At 47.5% G+C, this 22,305-nt stretch overlaps 1 protein-coding gene across 1 annotated transcript in view; it reads right to left on the bottom strand.

Moving 5' to 3' along the window:
• RIMS4 (regulating synaptic membrane exocytosis 4) overlaps nucleotides 1–13,645 on the bottom strand; it is a 51,488-nt gene extending 37,843 nt beyond the window's left edge. Inside the window, exon 1 of the mRNA XM_086474687.1 lies at nucleotides 13,549–13,645. Coding sequence (XP_086330813.1) covers nucleotides 13,549–13,645 — 97 coding nt within the window. The remainder of the gene's footprint in view (nucleotides 1–13,548) is intronic.
• Nucleotides 13,646–22,305: the final 8,660 nt, after the last annotated feature.

Raw genomic sequence — 22,305 nt, 5'->3', positions numbered from 1 at the left:
TTCCTTTATGGCATAATCCATTTTTATACACACCTAATATTTTCAGGTTTTCAACCGATTGTCAGTGTGTTTGTAGAGGCTGTTAATGAATCTCATTGCTAAAAGCAGTTACAATTCTGTAGCTATTAATACAACGTGACACCAGTTATGTCAGCTTCCGAGTGAATCACAGTTGCAAACTTGTAGGTGTTCGATAGCTCGTTGTCAAGTGGAAATAGAACATTGTTAAATATAATCCAAGTCTGTCCTAGTTTCGCAGCTCTTTTCCCCTTTCTGCACTGTAGCCTTAGTGGACTGAACACCTGCAGGTCTGAAGAGATAAGCACAAGAATATCAAGGGGAAAAACAGGTCGACTATTAGACCACTTAGATCAGCAAGTTCTAAAATGTTCACTTTTGACTGCAATTTCCTTTCAAATCTGATGACTATAACAGCTTAAGAGAGCAGGTCACTACATCTTTCATAATGTCTAAACCTTGTAAGATGCACTCGTATCAAGATGTTAAGCTTCCCCCCCCCTTACAAACTGAAATAAAAGGCTGCAAATCTTTCCTGATGTAGTATTTTAGCATTAGAGCAGGCAAAATTCAGTTTCCAAACCAAATACTGAATATCAGAGGCAAAATCCTGCTCTAATCTTGCAGAACACTCTTGTAGTGGTCAACCCATACATAAAAGCACATTCTCAACAAAAGTGACAGAAGCCTGGGAAATTATTAATTAATATTTTGATCAGCGAAACATTTTCAGGTCACCAGGTTGTCACCACTTCAGGATGCACTTCGCCCACCATTTTTCATGCAGCTAGTAACCTGCACAAGCGATCTTTGGAAACCCAGTCTTAGGGATCTAGAGGAAAGGTGTTTGAGGAAATGAACAGCTTTCTAGATTTCAGGAAATTAAACAAAATTATGCCTTGAAATAAGACTTACTGATTTTCACAGTCAATCTGTCCTAAAAGCTTGCTCTGTCTCTGCAGCAGATGGCTGCAGTGAACAGACTGTGAAAACAGAGAGTCAAATTCACCAACTAAAACGGACTGTAGATAATTTGCCTGGTATTATTCCTCGAGCAGCAAGCCAAACTTCGCCTCAACCGACCATGCAATATTTCATAGAGCTCTCTAGTAGGTAAGCCAGGCAGTACTGAGACAGAAATAGAAAACTATTGAAATAGGGACGACACGATGCCAGGTTTAGAGGCGCTTGGCTTGGGTCTTGGGAAAACCTGAGTTTAGGACGTAGAGCTGCCTCCTGTCCAGGAGCAGTAAGAGTGTTTCTGCAGAGACAGAGCAGACAGGTCACAGGAACAGACCTACTCCTGTTACTAGGCAGAAGCTAGGAATTCAGTGGAAACAGATGAAAAACAAGTTTATAGAAGGATAACTTGGGACTCTGGCATGACTCAAAGCCAAGCCCTGAGCAAAACAGGAGAGCTGAGAATTATTTTTGTGAAACAGTCCAGAAGTGGGTCCTGAGGAACAGATAGGATCAAAAGTCAAGTTCTGCTCCTTCCCCTAGTTTCAACCTGCACTTTCTCAAGTCTCACATTTATTGTCTCAGTCCCTTCAAGTGAAATACTTTAGACCAGATGCTAAAATCATAAGCGCTGTGTTTTATCATACATGATTCCTTTTATGCCACAGCACCGTTACGAGAGAAATAGCCTTGCTGTGCACTCACATATCTAGGTTGCTTATGCACACTGGGTAGGCAAATCATTTGTTAAATGATTGCCTCTTTACTCACACTATTTTCAGAACCTGCACATGCACAGTAACTAAACCAAGATCTCCCTACTGCTCTTACAAAGTACCATGCAGAAGTAAAAAACATGCGCTGGTGGAAGGGCCATGGACTGCCACACAGAAAACACCTTTACCTTTATTATTTCTTGCCAAAGCTCTAGCTTATCAATAAAATATTAAGAACAGCTTTCTCTATGTCAAGGGAAAAGAGCCAATAAATACGTGTTGCCTGCACAGTGGAAAAAAAACACCCATGATGTCGATTTTGGAATATATCACCTGGTAGAAATACAGAAATACAGAAAGAAAAGGAAAAAAACCCACAAGGGGAATACTGAAAATCCTAGGGAATACTGAAAATCCTAGCGGGACATTATTACTCCAGAGGTAGCAGCAGGAATTGAAATATTTATAGGCAGACCAAAACCATTGATCGAGACACGAATGAAAGCAGGAGCTAGCCATGGATGAAACTCTACCCAAAGACGTCAGGGTGCCGTCCAAAACCAGCCCCATGGTCCGCAGTGTCCGGAGCAGCTGATGGCTCCTGCAAAGGAAGGGGAGGATGGAGCAGACAGCTGTCGGGCTGCAAATGGACATCAGCAATAAGCTTTCTCCAGGCTGAAAGGATCGGACCCGAAACAAGACTGGAGTGTCTTCACAAATCAAGTGCTTTCAGAGCTGCCTGACAAAGAGCTGTGCAATAGGAGTGCAGGTGCCTCTGATGGCAGGTACGGAACGGCTGTTGCGGTGGGCTGTCTGATCACAGAGGGAAAGCTGCATTTTCAGCGCAGCAGAGAGCAAACCCAAGTGCTTGTAAGCTGAATTATGTGAGTTGCTATGCTAAAAGAAGGAATACTTGCCTTCTTTAAGACCCCCAAAAGCCCAAAGAAAGCATCTCTTCCACCCTCAGCCCCATAACTACGAGCAGTCGCTGAAGACATCTGTATGATCAGTACCACGGCATTCCTAAAGGCCCCAGATGGAGGAAGAAACTACAACGACGACAGCATGCACTGACACCGCAGTACAAGAACGGGTGTCATGGGATGCTAACGTTACCATGGAAATGTCCTCATACCGCGTAACATTTTGACACTGTCTGTTTTCTGAGAAGCAGCAATGATGTGGCAGCCTGCAAAGCCTGCATGAAACGGCTGTTAAGAGTTTTGCCACGGTTATTACTGCAGCCGGCAGCCAATTCAAACTGTCTGGGTATTGGATTTTGACCAATCTGGCAGCTCCGCTTTCTAAAGTGCACGAGGAAGCTTTTAACAGAAACAGTTCCATAAATCACCCTGATTTAATATGCACTGTCTGCCAGGCTGAGCACTGGCCTGCACGCCTACTTTCAGCACCACTTGCTCTGCTTTCCAGACCAGTGTTTTCAATGTTCCTTCATCAAGTTTTTAAATTGCAGAATCAAAGGGAGAGTCTGCTCCTCCGCTTGAGCTGGCTTTGCTTAACCAGAGCGGCAGAGTCTCAGCCCCATGCTTGCAGGGCTGCGAGGTGATTTTCTGAACTGCTGAAGGCAGGTACAGCCTCAAATCCCATTCACTTTCAACAAATACTAAGGACCAAAACTCACAGGAATTTCTGAAAATGCCCAACTTCGCATATTTAATATTTAAAACAAGCACAGACTCTTGTTGTCAAAACTATGCTTATTGCAGAAAGCTTGTTTTTATCTCAAGGCACATCAAGGAATACTACCTAACCTTTTCCTGTTTGCTTACACTGAAACAAAAAACCCAAACCTGGAAGGGATGCAACCGTGGACTATGTGATTCATGAAGGCAGATGTAGGAGGATCAACCCACAAGAAGATGTGTGATTTTTTGACAAACGTACAAAAATCACCATTGAAATCTAACATTGGGTTGTGACAGCAATTCCTGCAATTCCTTCTTGGGGGGAACTGGGGGAAAGCAGAATATTGACAAACCTCAAAAGTTCATCTGGACCACTATCTACTTCTATTGTAAATTTAATTAAAACTACTGTAAAGGTGAAGGGGCTTTGCAGAACCACTGCAGAGCAACTGCACTATTCCCGCAGGCCACTGGTGAGATTTCATGGCAGATAGCAGGGCTTCAGCCAGAGGGACGGCAGCATGAACTCAGCAGAAGATACAAAAAAAGCTACTGGGTCTGATTTGTCATGATACCACCATCCAGAAATGAACCTACTACAACAGCTGGAAGTCTGCAAAAGCCTTCTCATTTACTGTCCTGACAATCTGATTAAATCCCAAATATGGATATAAAGCAGCAACCTTAAAATCTTGAATCAAATTTTCCTAACTTTTCACTAGTGCTGTGATGTCACGCATCAAATACAAGAAAGGAAAGGTAAATAGTAAAAAATAAAAGAAAAAAACACCCACTCACACAGTCCTTCCAGGATACTGTGAAGTGCTAAACAAGGAGCTGGATTTCCAACAAAATAGATCTTAATCTTCTTAGACATCTTGGCTGCAACACAATTAACATGTTTTCCATCCAGATGGCAGGATACATTCCCTACTAACCGTAAATACGCATACTGCTGGTGGGCAGCTGGGAAAAGTCCCACACCACTGGGAAGCTGTCACCCTCATCCATACTGCCTATGGAGCTGAGCAAAGGGCAACTGTGCCCACACACTCTTGTCTATTGGTGCCATTTTCTTGCCAAGGTGGGTCATTCTGCAGGTCTGACCCCACCAACAGCTGAGCTGTGGCACTGAAGAGGATGGTCAGCTCCAGAGCGGGACACAATCCCGTGTTGCTTGCAGAGGAAGACTATAACCTCTTAAATCAGATCTGTCACCAATGTGAAGTACCATTAACCACAATTATCTTTATTCTAGCTATAAGTGGGAATGACACCGTGACAGTCCCTTGAACCAAGCATTGCAAAATGAGGTGATGAGAAGGTGCCTGAAAAAACAGGCCACTCCAGATGCTCTGAAAGCAAAGGTTTTCAAGGATGCTGCACTTCACCCATGGATCCTCAGTTACAGAGGATCTCCTCCACGTGCCAAAATCATCCACAAAACAGTGCAGTATTTCTGGAGCCCGAAGGACAAAGCACCTTACCACAGCCATTTACCCCACCTCCCAAACCCACAAACATTCCAGCAGCACAGGTCTTGCTAAACAACAGATACAGAATTCACAACGATACTGATGGGATAAAATAGCTCAATCCCTCCAAATCAATACAAGAAAATTCAATAAAGGCACATGTAAAAAGTAGTAACTTCAGAACGTTGAAAAAATGAAGTGCACAAATGCCAGAAAGGCAAGGAGTAGCCAGGCAGCAGTCCCGCAGAGAACAATCTGGAACGTGGCATGGATCACGCCCTGAATGCAAGTCACGAGCGGGGCCACTCTTGCAAAGCACTTGTGCATTTATAGGAATATTGCGCACAAAGTGTGGGAGACCATTACTCCTCCCTGCTAGAGGCCCGACAGCAACCAGAGCACTGTCCACACTGCTCCTCCTGCAACATCCCAAGTACAGCAATAAGGCCAACATGACGCTTGGAAAACTGCTCTATGCAAATTAAAAAAAAATATATATATTAAAAAAAAAAAATCAATCAGGATTCTTTGGTCCAAAAATCAAAAGGAGAAAGAGGGATGCCAGGCAGTGATGGTTGTGATTCCCTGGCTTGGGATTATCGGCACAGGGAAGAATAGTTTTGCAGCGTGAAGAGTTGCTCCGAAGATAGCAGTGATCAATTGTTTCCCATTTTCTGGGAGTAAGACAACAGTAATCCACTTAATTTCCAGGCTAAACTGTCCTTCTAATTAGGAACAGGTTAGTCACTTGGGGAGCAGACACCTCAGGACCCTTTCTACCTCTACATTCATAGGATAAAGACACACAGACATTAGCACGGGTTCCTCTCAGTCAAAAAACAGTTTTGAGAAAAATGTGACGTTTACCTCTGTACACGCTATACTGTTGAGCACCCAAACATTTTAGACTGGCTTCTGCAAGGCTGTACGAGTTCTCTGTGTACTGGACAAAGGCGATACAACACTCTAATGGCATGAATCCGAAACATCCACAGTGATTTAACTGCAGCTGGATTTGGTTAAAGATAGAGCTGCTTAGCTTTGCTATATTCCTACATCAATTTAGGCTGTTCCAGGGCTTCCCAGCCTTCACATGTGTGCGCTGTTTTGGAAAAGCAAAGCCACAGATACAACTTAAATGCAGATCCCAAGGCAAGAATAGTTTGACAGCGAAAGCAGAGCGTGCCTAGTTTGTGCATGTCATCAGCACACGATTTAAGCAACGGTGCCCACTAAGGCATCATTTCTGTTGCAGGATCTCTATCGTGACACATGTTCTCGTACAGTATAGCATGGTTTTCACACCCTCTTCCAGAAAATAAAACCAAACCTCAAAAGAAACATCATTTGGATAGACAGATATTCAAATTGCGTTGAACAGTTCTGCAGAAGACCAGAAATCATTATTCAAATATGCTAACGGTGCTTCACAACAGACGTCTGTGGGGAAAAGGAGAAGATAGTAGGGCTAAGAAGCTCGTGCGAGCCAGGTCTCACTGCCCCACTACAACACGTTAGCAACTTGCAGACCATTCCCTAAATTAAAACGTTTGCATTTCTAATCTAACTGAAGGCACTCAAGTATGACCAGATAGTGTGCATCAGCAAATAATCGCACAGATAAATTATTCCTCAAAACAACTACTCCGATCAAACTTAATTCTTCCCTACACAAAGCAGATACATACATTCTGTCAAACAGCTATGTTGAAGCAAAGTGGTTACAGCGTTTCACAACTTGTCCTGATGTAGGAACTTGACAGAGTAAAGATAATTTTTTTAGCCTGGAGAACAGAGTGCCTTTGAATTAATAAATGTTGCATTAGAATTAATTCACATGAAATAGAAGCAGTAAGAAAACAGTCTCTCCTAGAAAGAAAGCTTTCCAGGGACAGACTCTGCTATTTGGAAGTCAACTGACAACAAAATAACAGAAAGAGATATCCTTCCCCTGTGGCAGGCAGGGGTCACATATATAACCAGCCTTCTACAACTCCTACACCCATGGCTGGAATGCAACATCATCCTCCAAACACCTCCAACATACATCAGGCCAGACGCCGTCACCTTCGAGGGAAGGGGACAATATTGAGCTTTCCCACGACTGCAAGTGTGTGCTGCAATAGGGTGCTAAGGGGACAGCATGCTGCCACCATCATCAGACCCATGACCTCATCCACATCCCCTCTCCCGGATGAGGTGCAAATCCACTCCCGGATGACCACCAAGGAAATGTCTACGCAGCACATCGTGGCACCACAGTGTTTGAGATCCCAGGGCTAGCTGCTACCTCTCTTCTCCCCCATCCTTCATAACTTCAAACAATTCCCCAGCCTACAGCAAGCACCAGCACGAGGCACAGGTGGACACTCCAGGTTGGGGCATGCTGGACGACTTTGCCAGGGTGCCCCACGGGAGACAGGAGCGGGTGGCAGCTGGTGCCCCAAGAGGGCTGCCCGCCACGCTGAGAGCTGACCGACACCACGTCACCCTTCCCCTGCGCCCTCCCATCTGTCTAACCATACCCATCTGTTGGGTTTGGACGCAGACTGTAAGCTCTTTGGGACAGAGACTGCCACTTTGCTTCGCACTGCCACAGGCACAGCGTGAATGCGGCCGAGGACCACAGCTCCCGGGTGCGGCCGCAACACCAAGAACGACGCAAATGAGGACGAGGTTTCAAACCACTGATTCCTAGTGCTGACTCATTCACAGGGCTCCTGCTCTGCTCTGGTCTCACACGGCCACAGGAGAAGACAAGACCCGTCCTCTGTAATTGCAGGCTACCGATCACATACGCAGGCAACAGATCCAGAGAGCAGAAAGCTGCCTTCAGCGCACAGGGGATGGCAGGAACAGCACAGCTTGTTCAGCTCTGCCCCAACGAGGCACAGCCGCTGTGTAAGAGTCATTGTTGCATTTATGATCAGGATTAACTCATGACCGGGTGCGAGATCACCAGCCTCTGCAGGTATCATCCGCAGCACCTTCTTCTAGGCTACTGGTCCGTTTCATACACTTCCCTCTGATGAAAGACTGATTTGACACCAGCCCTTCTACTGTTCTCAATTTTAATCAATTTATAAAACAAACATCTGCTTACCTAGAACTAGAATGTGCCCAGCAGAGTGAGCAGCACTTTTTACAGTCTCTAGGATAACCTATGGCCAAGGCTACCCTACACCCCTTACTGTGCAAGAAGAGGGAAAAGCCATGGCTTTTGCTGCCTCCTGCACCAGCCAAGGGAGACGGCTAGGTCCGCAGCAGGGATTGGGCCACAGGCAAACTCTCTGTGTACCTGTATATTCCAAGACAGATTCAGATTAGTCCTGCAGCATCCCTGGGGTACTGCATTGCCAGATGAGCCCTGGAGTCTGTGTCTCTGCGGGGTTACAGGGATGAACTATCATTTCATTTGTAAATGACTAATAAGAAAAATAATAGTTAATATTTCAGATGTGTGAATAATCGCCCTTGTCCCCTCTACATTTGCCATGTGAACACAGTTACCCACCTAGCAAACAACTAACAAAACTGGTTAGAGGCTTACAATACTTCAAAGGTAACTCTGGATAAAGCAAAAACAGACTAAACACCAAAAGGACTTAACACACTTGATACATAAACATTAAAGAAAAAAAAAACAAACAAAAAACTGGACCTGTTAAAAGACTTGAATCATCATTTTCTTTAAAAATTTTATGTACCCCCATCCAATACAGTGCTGCAATTGAGAAATATCCATGGTAACATGAAAACACACATAGGGGCTCTCTCTATTTAAAAACTTTCTGAGGCTTTAACATTTATAGAAAAGTTCAATGTTTAAAATTATAGAGAAGTTCAATAGATAAAACCCGGACAAAAAGAATATTCTAAACTAAACTACTCATCCACAGCACATTCTTCCACCCCAACTTTTTAAACGTTTTTATTAATCCATTAAATTAATATTTCACATAGCTTCTCTCCAAAGTGACTGATTGTAACAGTGCACCTGCCAGTACTTGACGGCGTGTGCAAGCAGCAGCCTAGGCTGAATTTTATCTCTAACTCAACTCTTTCCTGAACAAGCAGCTGACACGAGGAAGGCTTACCGTCAGTATCCAGGAGACATTTTGACTTTGGAAACCATTTTCTCTCTGGCAGACACTTGGTTCCAGCTGGATGAGACACGAATTGATTCTGCCACCCTGCAGCCAGGGCAGAGGTCTGCCAAGCTGGACAGTCCCTGTGCTGGGGTCCTGGCCAGCTATTCTGTCCCTCGCAGCTATTCCGTAACTTCTCCTGCTTCCTGATCAAAGCATCCCAGCTCTTCACACTTGCATGGGTATAAGGTCCCTGTAAGGAACCCAGGCGCTTCCCCTTGTGCAGATGCTCAAGCTGTATCTGGACTTCAGGGTAGCTGCCTTTGCAATATGACCCATGGCTATAGTCTCCCAAACATCCCAATCTGCATCCCTGTCAGAGCACGTCTCAGATGCCTTCTGCCAGTGTAAGTGGGTGTCCTTCCCAAGAAAAGCAGGATCTAGCACGAAACAGAAAGGAGCTGGTGCATTACTGCAACTCACCCACTTAAGCCACAGCACAGCTGGAGCACTTACTCACCCAGGCCTGAGAAGCCCTCACAGATCCTGCAGTTTAGGTACAGGGGCTTAAGGAAACCCCTTCCCCTTCAGCAGTTTTTGGCATTTCCCTACCTGTGTTTCTTTGGGCGTAGCCCTTGTCCCCTGCAGTGCACAGGGTCCTTGTCCAGAAACTCTCACCTCTTCAGAGCCAAGAACTGCTTCTGGCTTCCTGACTCCCAGCAGGTCCGCCACCATTACACTGACTGTCCCTGCTACTAAAACCACCTCCTCTCTCCTGCCCAAAGCTCGCTGGCTTTTGCATGTGCAGCTCAAAGTCAGTTGCTTTGCTCTCTACCAAAACCTCACTTTCTGTTCTACTTTAGCCAGTTTTCCAAAGTTCATGCTCTGCACACCAGCAAGCTGGTTCTCCTCCACACCAGCAAACACATGCCCTTTAACCTTAAGGACGTCCCTCATCCGGCACTGGGCAAGGCTGTGCTAAGGCTGCTGTCAACCAAAGGTGGATTTCATGCACCCCATTTCACAATCCTGCAGTTTTAATTCAAGCTGCACCCAGGACTCACAAGCTGCCTACAAAGCAGGTCCCCACAGCCATCATGAATCCTCAACACCCTATTTTCAAACCCCAAGCACTTGCCACTTGGCAGTTTGAGCCCTTCCAACATGTCACCACATGAACACCAGCATACCAAACAGCTGATTCCAGCCAAGGCCAAGCATATAGCAGATCCTCAGGACAGCTAAGATTTGTGTTCACAGTTAGAAATAGGCACTGATTTGAGGCTCACCTATCTAGAAAAGTACCCACAAACAGTGCATGATTGACTTTTACCTCTCTTTAGTCTACTACTCCAAAACTGAAAAATTATCAGAGCTCAGGACAGACATTTGCATAAGTTAAACCAACAACTACGATAATAACTGCAGTTTAAAAATCCCTAACTTCACTGACATTGCTGGGGATCTCAATGGAGCAAAGACAGTGGCACTCAGCCAGCAGGATGGATGGCAACATTACCACGCAGAGATCAAAAGAGTTATTAACCCAGAGCCCTTACGCTACTGAGTGCGGACAGGAATTTCTGTTATTTCAAAGCCCTGCTGCAGCTTGCTGGGGAACACTCAATGTTTGCTCAGAGTATCCTCTTTGCATACGCAGCTGAGGAATGAAAAGCATATTATAGTGCAAGTCTGCATCCACCTTTTTGGAGAGACAGACACATGGCCTTATTTGCCATAGGGCACATCTGAAACTCAAATCACCCTCATGCTCTGGAAGCATTCAAAAGTGACCCAGTTTTTTGCTCCAAGTCCTGTGGCTGTCCTGCCTACACTGGCTGCCTACTTCTGCGCACTGAGATACAAGTGGGTATCATCTGCAGCCATTTCATCGCCTGGAACTCAGTCTGGACATCCCTGGTGGTGTGACAGGCAGAAGAGTTGTGGAAGATGAGAAGAGTCTCCTCATCTAATGTCCAGAAGGCGGACAGCAATGATGAACAAAAGGGTCACGGCAAAAAAGAAAGTATTCTAAAAGTAAAAGCATTTTTCAAAAGCAGAGCCACTTCTCAAGACTAAAAGTGGGAAATACTGGAATGCAGAGGTATCGTTAGCATTGGACAAACATGGCTAGCAATGTTTCCACATCATCATGGCTCCCAGTGTAGGCACTCCTGCAAATTTCCTTTTACACTCCTCTAACCTGACCCACCCGTGGTAACCTAAATGAAACACCTCAAGAATCTTTCTTGTTTGTCGATTTGAGCTCTCATTAGGCTGTTTTCCCCTTTCAGAGGAAAACATCAAGTTTCCTTTAAGCTTGGCCATTTATCAGCTCCTCTCCTTTTTCCGTAGGATGACTATTCTCTTAAAGATGTGGTTCTCTGCTTCAGACAAAATGGATGATGTGTCTGTTTGAAATAGGATTGTTTACTTTGTCAATGCTCGTGGGATCAATTGGTTGCTTTTTTCAGCCATCTCCTATGGAGAACATCTTGCCAAGTGCAGTATTCATCTCCCTAAATGAGCTATCGAGATCTATTTTTTTGACAGCAATCACACTGCAACCAAAACTGGTCAGAATCTCTCTCAATTTCAGAAGCATGCATGGGTATGAATAATACAGAATCTTGTCTGGCACAATTTCAGCACTTCTTTTATCATTTCTCTTTCATGACATTTATCTTCTTGAGAAAATTATACATTTCTGGTTTTAATGCAAAAAATACAAAGCGGCACGCATTCTTTCTTGCTGTTTGCTCATATGTGTCTGAATATACACTCATAGGCACAAAATACAGGAGCAATACTGCAATGTCCCCACTGTACTGAATGTTACCCCAAGCAGCTTTACTAACAGGACTAATTCAGGCAGGCAAGATCCACTAATAAGCTGCTGGAGAATGAGGTCTTAATTGTAGATTTATTTAATTCAGAGACAAGTACTTGTGTTGTATTAAGAGCAGCCTATTAACATTCATGCATGAGCATTCCGTAAGTGTGAATAAATACAATTCAGTGCAGAACCATTTTTCTAAGCACTGGAAGAGGAAGCATTCACTTAAACTGTCACCCTGCTCAGAGCAAGAGGGGTCAGACACCAGGGAATGAAACACTGTTCAAGGCATTGTGTCGGGTTCTCGTACTCGAGCGTGTCTCGCTATCAATCATTTCTGAAGCAACAGCGCTGAGACTTCCCAAAGCTCCCGTTATTGCCACGTACACTCCCCAGCATTCCAACCAAACATGAAGCGCAAATAAGTCATCAGCAAAAATTTGAGAATAAAATTTTAAAAAATACATCCCTTGGAGGATACAATCTTCTGCCTGACACCCCTGCACGATGCCAATGACAATCCTAGGTTAATCACACAGATGATGAATTTATTCTCACATCAATTCCTTTAAAAACAACAACGTTACAGGTGTAGCAGCTAGCAGGCTGATCTGCCCATGTATTCCTGCAGGCATCTGCATGTCTTGGGATGAGACGCTAGACAAAAGAGTGTGCCGGCATTTTGAGGGATGCAACCATGACAGACACTGTTAAAAAAATGCCTTAGTTATCAACTTTCATTATTTGCCACTCAGAAGATTCACCTATAGGTTCAGTCTCTGGTGCAGTGTGTACTGTGAAAAACACCCCTCATTTATAAGTGAGCTGCTGGGAACAGGCGAAGTGCTGATACACTGCTCTCCATCCACTCCCTCCTATGTCCTCCCTACCCACGCAGCTGCTGTGCTGCCCTCTACTCCCAGCACCTTCTCCAGCACCAAGCGTCCTTCCTTTCCCATTCAACCCAATTTCTTTCCCACTTTTCCTTTACCAACAGCCCTCTTTTTGAAGCTTGGTCTTATTTTACGACCACTGCCAACTCTTTGAGGCCACAAAGGTCTTTATGAAGTGGGAAAAAAAAAAAAAAAAAAAAAAAAAAAAAAATTGCTGCATCCGTTCCGAAAGGCTTTTGTACTTGTTTTCTGATCTACTTCACCCTCATCGAAATGGAAACCCTTTTATCCCTCTCTCCGAAAGCAGCACGGCGTATGGTGCTAACGACCCCTCAGAACAATCAGCCTGAGCGTTCACAGCGTGTAGGTCAGCGGCAGCCGGGACACCACGTCCAGCAGAACGGACACCTTCTCCCCGAGCGCTGCCCTTCACCACTTGACACGGCGCGGCACAAGAGGAGAACTGGAGCATAAGCCGCTCCATTTGCAAATACCCCGGGTTTGCTATCGACGAGGAGAGGGAGCGCGTTTCACTGTCAGAATAAATTCTCGCCTTTCATCATCGCAGGCACAACCCTCCCGCCCCCCAGCCCCGGGCACCCCGCCGCACCCACCCCACGCTGAGAACCCGCCGGGCAGCGCAGGGGGACCCCCGACACCCCAGCCCCGCGGCGGGGTCAGGGCTAGAGCCGACACACCGCAAACCCACCCCCCCCGCCTCTCCCACGGCACCCGCGGGTGGACGGACACACACGGGAGCTCCATGCCCTGCCCCCGGCCCCGCCGACACCCCCGGGTCTCCCCACTGCTTTGGGGCGCCCTCCCCACCCCCCACACACCCCTACCGACACCCAGCCCCACTCCGCGACCGAGATCCACCGGCCTGACTGCAGCGCGCCCCGCGGCCCCTCCGTACCCGCGTCCTCCTCGTCGAAGCTGTTCATGCAGGGGAAGTAGATGGCCAGGGCCTCGAAGGAGGCGGAGAGGCTGAGGCGGCTCTGCGACCGCTCCATGAAGAGCCCGGGTCCGGGGGCGCCGCCGGGGGCCTCGCCCGCCGCCGCCGCCGGCGGCGGCTTGGCCAGCTTGGCCGCCCCATTCTTCACTCGGAGCACGGCCCGCGGCGTCTTGGCTGCGGCGGGGGCCGCGGTGAGGCGGCGGGGCGAGGCGAGGCGGGAGCGCGGAGCGGCGCGGCGCGGCACGGCGCGGTACGGAGCGGAGCCACCTGCTACCGCTCGCCGCTCTGGGCGCCGCCCCGCCCCGCCGCCCCGCCTCACGCCCGGCAGCGCCGCCGCCGCCAATCGCCGCCCGGAGGGGAGAGACGGGCCGCGGCGGGGCCCGGCGGCGGGAGGGGACGGAGGGGAGGCTGGGGGCTGCTCGCCCCCGCGGCCATCTTCCTGACGGGGGAACGGGACGCGCCTTCCCCCGCCCTGCACGGGGCCCTGCGGCTCCTCACACGCCCCAGGTGTCCCCCCAGAAATCATCTTGAGATTTGCAGGAGGTTTCTTTCGGAAAGGGGGGGAATAAACGAAACTGATGTCATTTTAGGAGCCTTCCGGCTCCCCAGCCCCACAAACAGCCATCTCGGGGGGAAGCTGCTCCCCTGAGGCAGACGGGGTACAGGGGTCCTCAGCGCCCCACAGAGCGTGCAGGCCGGCAGCAATGGCGAGGTCCATCCCTCACCCTTCTGAAGGGAGGTTTCAGCCATCCGCCCATGTCAGAAGGCGCTCTGTCACCCCAGAGAAAGCTGTTCCCAACTAGGCCATGATAGCATTTAATTCCATGCATCAAACTTTCTCCCCTTTCCTCCACCCCATCCAAGGGTCTTTGTCATCTCCACACCCCAGCAGAACAGTCTTCCTTCCCCAGGTACCTCTCTTGAGGTACCAAATAAGCCACCACCAAATAAACACAAGCCACTGTTTGGAAGTATGCAATCTCCCAGGCAGAAAGCATGTAAACCAAGAGGTTTTCCTTGGTGGTTGACTGGAAGGTTAAATTGAATTGTAAGGCTGCTGCCTGTTCTGGCTCAGCATTTAAACCAGCTCTGCAGCACACTGTTCAATGGGTGCTGGTGGGAACTTGGGGTGCTCCGAGAGTGTGTTTTAGATCCTTCCCAAAGGCTAGCTTCATGTATTGCTTTTCTGACAGGCCTTACGGAGAATTACCAGCTCAAAAGTACCAGCTGCCCATAGATGCTGTCAATGGCATAAACATCACAGTATCACCCATTCCTGCTTTGGGGAAGGAAACCCAGTATATCCTCCTTTATTCAGAGCAACAAAACCTGGGATGTGATGAGACAGAGCATGTTTTCTGACAGCAACTTTATCTCCCAAGGATGCTGTCCCCTCAGGGCACAAAGGAAGATGTTCCTCATGCACTTGGTCTGTCCACCCATCATGATAACCAAATGCCATCCCACTGAACACATGAAGCAATAGGCCCATTTGTGCTATTCCAAAGATGCAGATTAGAGGCCAACATCTCTGTAAGGAGATTTCTCATACTTAGAAATACTGCTTTTGTTTTTATTTCATTTCCATGCACAGTAAGTAAGAATTACAGCCCATAATATTACCTGCAGTCTTCTCTCACACAGTTACTAAATCAATCCATTAAGAGTCTTCCATCTACTGAAAGCCCTACCAGAGCTGTAGTGTACTTGTGGCTGCCAGTGTCAGGAAGCAGCAAGAGCAGGGCTGCTCCCAGGGAAGGGGAGCCGGGAGCAGCCCCAGCACAGGGCAGGAACAACCCCACCGACCAGGCACAGTCCCATGCCATGAGGGGGGTAGAGGCAATGGGTCCTGTCAACACACCAGCTCCGAGGTCAACCAAGGAAGGCCAAACAGCAGTTCAGGAACAGGTCTGAGACAGACTCACCTGCAACACAGCCCAGGCGAGAACTGAAAGGCTCAAGGGTTCAAGGTTAAATGGAGCTCCTGGCAGAGAGGGTGAATGTGAGCCCCAGATGAGGCTTGTCAGGGCAATTAAAGCCTATTAGTGCACTCCCAGCCCTGACATCCAGAGTCTTCATTACTGGTGATGCATACAGAACAGCAGAGGTCATTTGAATATCAGATGCCAAGCTGAGTTTGCAGGGCTTCCCAATAGAAAATGTGGTTTTTAATTAAAAAACTAATCAAAATTTTCTCTGGAGTTAGTGAGTTACATGAATTCCTTCATCAAAGCTAGGCAGGGCAGGCAGTAAAGCAGAAGGAACAGAATGAACTTATTACAGACAATGATGACTCCAGGTCTGAGTTTTGAAAGTCAGGGACATCGGTGAGGAATGCATTACCATATGTTTAAGAAGAGATCTCAATAGCACCAATCAAGGCATTAGCAGCAGCTATGGGGACAAATCCGAGTGCATTAAAGCTGTTAAGACAGCTCCTGTCTACCAGTCCTGGCAGCATATTTGATCGGAGGAGCAAGAGGCATCTGTGAATCAAAATCTGCTTCCAGGTTCCCAGGCACAGGAGCTACCTAGAAGTACCGAGAGCTGCTTTCTATTCATTTAAAGCGTGCAAGGAAAAATTTAAATAGGGAATAGAAATTTAATCTCAACTTTATGCTGTGGTCGTCTAAATGTCTCTTGTTTCACTCCATCTGAAAAGCATAGTGATGGCAGAGGTACCAGTGCCTAATGGACAGCACAGGCCTGTGGTTTGGGTAGCTGATCTCTGTCCCTAATGCTCTTCTCTGTCTTTTGCTTTCTTCACTGGTGCACCGGGACTGAAGTCCCTTCTGCTTTGAGTGCTTTGAGATCTACCTATGAGGTGCTGAGGAGGACAATCACCATCACCCACATCACCGTTGTGCACCTTTCTCCATGGCCCATCCATCTGCCAGCTTCCTCTCCCTCTGCAGGTGCAGTTCAAACCCCTGCATCTGTGCAGCTTCTCAGCACCTCTTGGTCACAGCTTCTCAATGCTCCTTTTATGCATTTTTTCCCTCTTCACCATACCCGTGGGACCAGCCGTGCTTGAGTCCTTTCCTGCGCCCTTCTGCTACAGAGGAGCTTGGGCTGAGTGCTCTCAGCATCATCCCTTAGCTTTGGTGTCATCTGCCTCTTATTTGGGCACTTCATTTTGCTCCTCAGGGCAGGGACCTGCCTAATTCATGTCCTGCAGGGCTCTTTGATTACCAGTTGGGTCAAAGCATCCTAAACCAAAACCATCTGCCTTAAAGTGAGACAAAATGCGTTGACAGCTGGAAATCAGAGGGACAGTTAAAGGCATAATGCCCTCCAGATGCCTGGAGGAAATGGTTTGGTTTGGCTGCCTGTTTAAGGGAAATAAGGATTTGCAGTGAAGGTGGAAACTGTTAGTCCATGAGTGATCTTCTTCACTGATCATCATGGACAGAAAGATCCTTGGGAGAAACTTAGAGAAGTGAGGATAAACAAGGAGGAAGATTCCTGTGATGTTGTAAATAAGCTGAGAGTGCAACTGAGAACAAATAAGCTCAAAGATTTACTACCTCCAGAATAGCATGTCTGTGGCTGCTCTAGTGGAAGTGGTTAATTGATTGTTTCCCCAGTGAAGCAGACTCTGACTGATTGAACCATGGAAAGCTCTGATAGATTTTTCCTGCTGGCTCTTTCTCTTCCCACTAGTCATGTAGTTTATGTTTTTGCCTTGAGTCTTAGGTGTCTGGGTCAGCCTAGGAAGTTAATTTTTATATACTGTAGTGAGAGGATATCCTGCCCTCTCCCTCTTGTACTTCCCTATGTTTCTGTGTGTGCCTGTTTGGAAATAAAACCAAAGTCCATGGTTTGCGTATGTTGCACTCTCTGCCCTGTCTGCCCACTGCTGGCTCAAAAAGCAGTCCACGTGCTAGGAGCTCAAATGCAGCTGAGAAACAAACCCTGCTAGTGAGAACACATCTCATGTATAAATCTACTCAGAGTAAACACAGCATCCCTAAGGGCAAGGGGAGTTGAGTGCCTCCCTGGCTCACACCACCCCTTCCTTCGTAGGGCAAAGCTGATGCTGGAGGCAGGCAGCTCATAGTTGGTAGTACAGGATGTTCTCCAGCTCCCAAAAGCAAATGCAAACCTGATCATCCCTGCTCTCCAGGGCTCTAATTGACTCCGTTACCTGATTTGAGTTCCTCTTGGTCGTTCGGGCAGGCTGGAGGGCATGAGGTGAGGCATGCTGAGCATGGATACACATAACCAGTGAAGGAACGCCACAGAATGGCCTGGCATCGTCACCTCTGGTCTTGTGGCACTGCGTCAGTATGGGATGATGCTGAGAGATGCTGACTGACGTGCCCAGCTACACCAAGTACCACAGTTTCATTGGCCTTGGTTGTTGTACACTTGTACAGTTGCATTTTAACTTTTTTATTGTTGCTTGTTATTTGTGTTGAGGGAATATTGCAGACTGATGCCCTGAAGAACCAGGCACAGTATAAACACAGTGAAAGCCTTTCACTTCCCCAAGTGCTCTCTGTCTAAGTAGTCGAGACAAAGAACAGAAGGCAGTATAATTTTTCTTATACAAGTTCAGAGTACAAAGCATGGGAGTTTTACTTGACTTGCCCAAGACCACGTAAGGAAAGTCTCTGTTGGAACTAGGAAATGAATGCAGATTTCCTGCCTTCATCTCAGGACTACCTTCTGCTTTTCACTAGTACAAGCAATAGTCTAACCTTAGCAAAATTACATTGTAACTCAGACAGGCTTTTACAGCATCCTTTGCTGGTTGGGATCCAGGCAAGCCGGGAGTTCTCTGGTTTGTTGGTAGTCTGACCAGACACATGCCCTGCTGTGGCACAGCAAGTGCTGCCCTGAAGAGCCAGCCAGAATGCTGCGCTGTGCACAGTGTAGTTCAAAATACACTGCATTTATTTAAACCAAAAACCCCATCTAGATGCAGTTTTCAGTCTTGCTCTTCTTCCACCCTTCTCTCCTAATACCCTGTTGTCTTAGAGTCACATCTCCCTCTCTCCCTCTTTAGCTATCAAAAACAAGCCCACAAAGGTGCTAAGCCACCAGTGCAACAGAGCTGAGAGGATGAGTAATGAGATGTTGAGCCATCAGCATTGGGTCCCTTGCTAGCCCTGCTGCTTCTCACATTTGTCTAGCCAGCCTTTTCCCAAGGGTTAAGAGAACTCAAGGATTCATGGCCCATGTTGCATTCTGGTTTTACTGTTGGCATCTACTAAATCTGGATGGGTTCAGCCATTCAGTGGCTCCCAGCCCCTGGGAGCAGGAGTGTGGGAATGGGTTGGGCACTGCCATGGGGTATAACTCAGCAGACCATCTTCTATTTCACTGTGCCTTCCCAAATGTTGGGAGTTTGGTTGGGTTCATTTTTTTTTTTGTTCAGACAGCCAGGATGGGTGAATAGATGTTAAATCAGGATGATTCTTTTCTGATGACTGAAATGTGGACCCAGACTGATGAAGTGCAGGGTAGCGGTAATTTGCAGACATATGTTGTCTGTTGCAATATTCAGCCACAGCAAAAGGGAAGAGGAAACACCTGCATGTAGAAAAGGCTGTTAAGAGCAGGTATTTGCTTACCCACCTCCCTGATTTATCATAAACACACCACCTCCCCAGGGGCTGTGCTATTCCCCAGCTCTCCAGGCTGGGAAATGCGAGGCACAGTGAGGAAAAGCTTGAGAGACCTGGGAAAAAGAGGATGGAAAAGCAAAAGCAAGGAGGCCCAAAATGCTGAACTGGAGAAGGCACCAGAGGAAAAGGAAAGAATCGGGGAGTTTAGCCATTCAAAAGAAGTTTTGCAGCCACAGGCAAGTTCAAGAGAGTTAGAGGAATGGACCTGGGGCACATCTTTGTGGCCAGGAGCAAAAATGAGACAGAATCAGAGAATGGTAGGAGTGGGGGGGGCCCTCTGGAGATCATCTGGTCCAACCCCCCTGCCAAAGCAGGTTAGCCTAGAGCAGGTCACACAGGAACGCATCCAGGCAGGTTTTGAATATCTCCAGGGAAGGAGACTCCACGACCTCCCTGGGCAGCCTGTTCCAGTGCTCTGCCACCCTTAACGTGAAGAAGTTTTTCCTCATATTGAGGTGGAACTTCCTGTGCTCCAGTTTGTGCCCGTTGCCCCTTGTCCTGTCGCTGGGCACCACTGAGAAGAGCCTGGCCCCATCCTCTTGACACCTGTCCTTTAGAGATTTATGAGTGTTGATAAGGTCCTCTCTCAGTCTTCTCTTCTCCAGGCTAAAGAGCCCCAGGTCTCTCAGCCTTTTCTCGTAGGAAAGATGCTCCAGCCCCCTCATCATCTTCATAGCCCTCCACTGGACTCTCTCCAGTAGCTCCTTGTTCTTCTTGAACTGGGCGGCCCAGAACCGGACACAGTACTCCAGGTGTGGCCTTACCAGGGCAGAGTAGAGGGGGAGGATGACCTCGCTCGACCTGCTGGCCACACTCTTCATAATGCAACCCAGGATACCCTTGGCCTTCTTGGCCACAAGGGCACATTGCTGGCTCATGGTCATCCCGTTATCCACCAAAACTCCCAGGTCCCTCTCTGCAGAGCTACTCTCAAGCAGGTCGACCCCCAACCTGTACTGGTGTATGGGGTTATTCCTCCTCAGGTGCAGGACCCTACACTTGTCCCTGTTAAACCTCATCTGGTTCCTCTCCACCCGGCTCTCCAGCCTGTCCAGATCTTGCTGAATGGCAGCACAGCCTTCCGTTGTATCTGCCACTCCTTCCAGCTTCGTATTGTCAGCAAATTTGCTGAGGATACACTCTGTCCCTTCATCTAGGTTATTGATGAATATATTGAATAAGACAGGCCCTAGTACTGACCCCTGGGGGGCACCGGAGGAGCTCACGTACATGGACAGCCCATCTAGCTCCTCTAAAAAGCTTTGTAAGAGAAAAGCCCACCTGGAAACTCGATCGATAGTCGTAAGCATCTGTGTGTTATAGCAGCAGGTTTACTGGCCACAGATGATAGAGGGCTGCAGCTCAGGCAGGTGGGTGTCTGTCCTGCACGGGTGTGAAAATGAAGAGGCTGCTTTTGCAAACCAGAGCCTCGGTGTCTGCCTTCTACAAAGGAACCTGTAGAGCAGACATTTCATGGGAAATATCCCGAGGGTTTGGGAGAGCAGGGTGAGCAGTTCGTGGCAGAGTGAAGGCAGGGAATTGTGCAGACAAACCTCTTCCTTCAGTCCTTTCATTCACACCCGCTCATGGCATTGGCACTGTCACAAGCGGAGGCAATGCTGGCAATGACAGGTGGAATTTAGTGCATTTGAATTTTAATCAGCAATTATTGTAAAACACAATAATGCTTCAACTAGTGGGTAATTTAGCTCCAATTCCAAAAATATAGACTCATCCACTCTAGCTGTAAATTTCCAACCTCTTTCCTCCAAGCAAACTAGCATATAGAAACATATGAATGATAACCAAGCAAAGTAATGATGACTGGAGAATTAAGATGGTTCAGACTATCCAGCCAAATTACATAGCAATAGTATGGCACCCATCCCAGGCCGTGCTTAGAAAGATGCAGGCTTACTTCTTTCACTGACATTAAAAGGACTGTGTCTCCGCCTGATTCCCCTGTGCACACACAAGGGCATATGTTTGTGTGTGTGGAAGGAGAGTAAATGTTTAAATAATGTCACATCAGTATTCAGTGCCAAGACTGGGGAGTTCTGCTACCTGTGTGACTAGAGCATTTCCTGGAGGGAATACAGGAAACAGACAGCTCATTTTTTCAATATTAGCTTCTGAGTTTGAAAATGTGAATCTAGCTTTTTAGCTAAGGATACATTCATGAGCTGCCCCCACATGCTGGAGTTCGGCAGCCCTCCGTGCAGAACACCTCCCAGCCACCCCTGGGAAGCATCCCGTAGTGGGGACCACCCCATGCCCTGGGCAGCCCCAAGGCTCCAAGCCAGCTTTACAGGGCTTGGGTAGCTCAGCCCCTCATCGGGAGGCCAAGAAGCCCAGCAAATAAGGGCGTGTGAGCTCTGTGCTGCAGCAACTGGTGTGCTGCTGGTGCTCGAGCTCACTGGGAGCTGATTTTGTTTGGGTTTTGCTGCAGTCTGTGGCATAAACCTTCCCTTAGAGCAGATACGTCTCAGCAGCTCAGCAAATGGTAATTTAATTTAGATTTAATGTTAGGATTTGGGTCCTTTAGTTGCCAGAACATATAATCATGTGGATGAAATGTTCCTCGCTGCAGCATGCCTCATCTTGGCATTTCTGCTGCCTCTGCGGGAGTGGCATATTGGGGTCATCGATGCTGCCGGAGTTGGTGGCTTTCGGACTACTGTCCGCTTTGCACACACGCTCTCAGCCTGGGCGGCAACAGGTCTGTGAAATATCTTTTTTAGATGAGTCTGCTGAGTCTGTAATAACAAGAGGACAGAAATAATCCTGTGCATGGCTTCCTACAGATGGGCTTTAGTACTTGTAAAGGTTGTAGCAAATGGATTTGCTCCGGGCTTGGATAGACCTTGACAGATTTGTAGAATGAGAGGTGATGCAACACAGCGGTTACAGCAAAATTGCATCTTGGAGGGAGAAATCACTGCAAGCACTTGAGGATGCTTCAAACGTGGTGCCATCTTGCGCCTGCACCTATGCTGAGGCTGGTGTCAGCCAAAAAGGGCTTTTGTGTCCTGGAGTGTGGGGCAAGACCGTAGAAACCAATGGAGAAAGAGAAAAATGTTTTTTC

The sequence above is a fragment of the Leptosomus discolor genome, chromosome 17, assembly GCF_034619465.1.
Source record: "Leptosomus discolor isolate bLepDis1 chromosome 17, bLepDis1.hap2, whole genome shotgun sequence".
Classification (NCBI taxonomy): Eukaryota; Metazoa; Chordata; class Aves; order Leptosomiformes; family Leptosomidae; genus Leptosomus; species Leptosomus discolor.
Note: the sequence above shows the minus strand (reverse complement) of the source record. Positions and strands in the feature narration are given on the sequence as shown.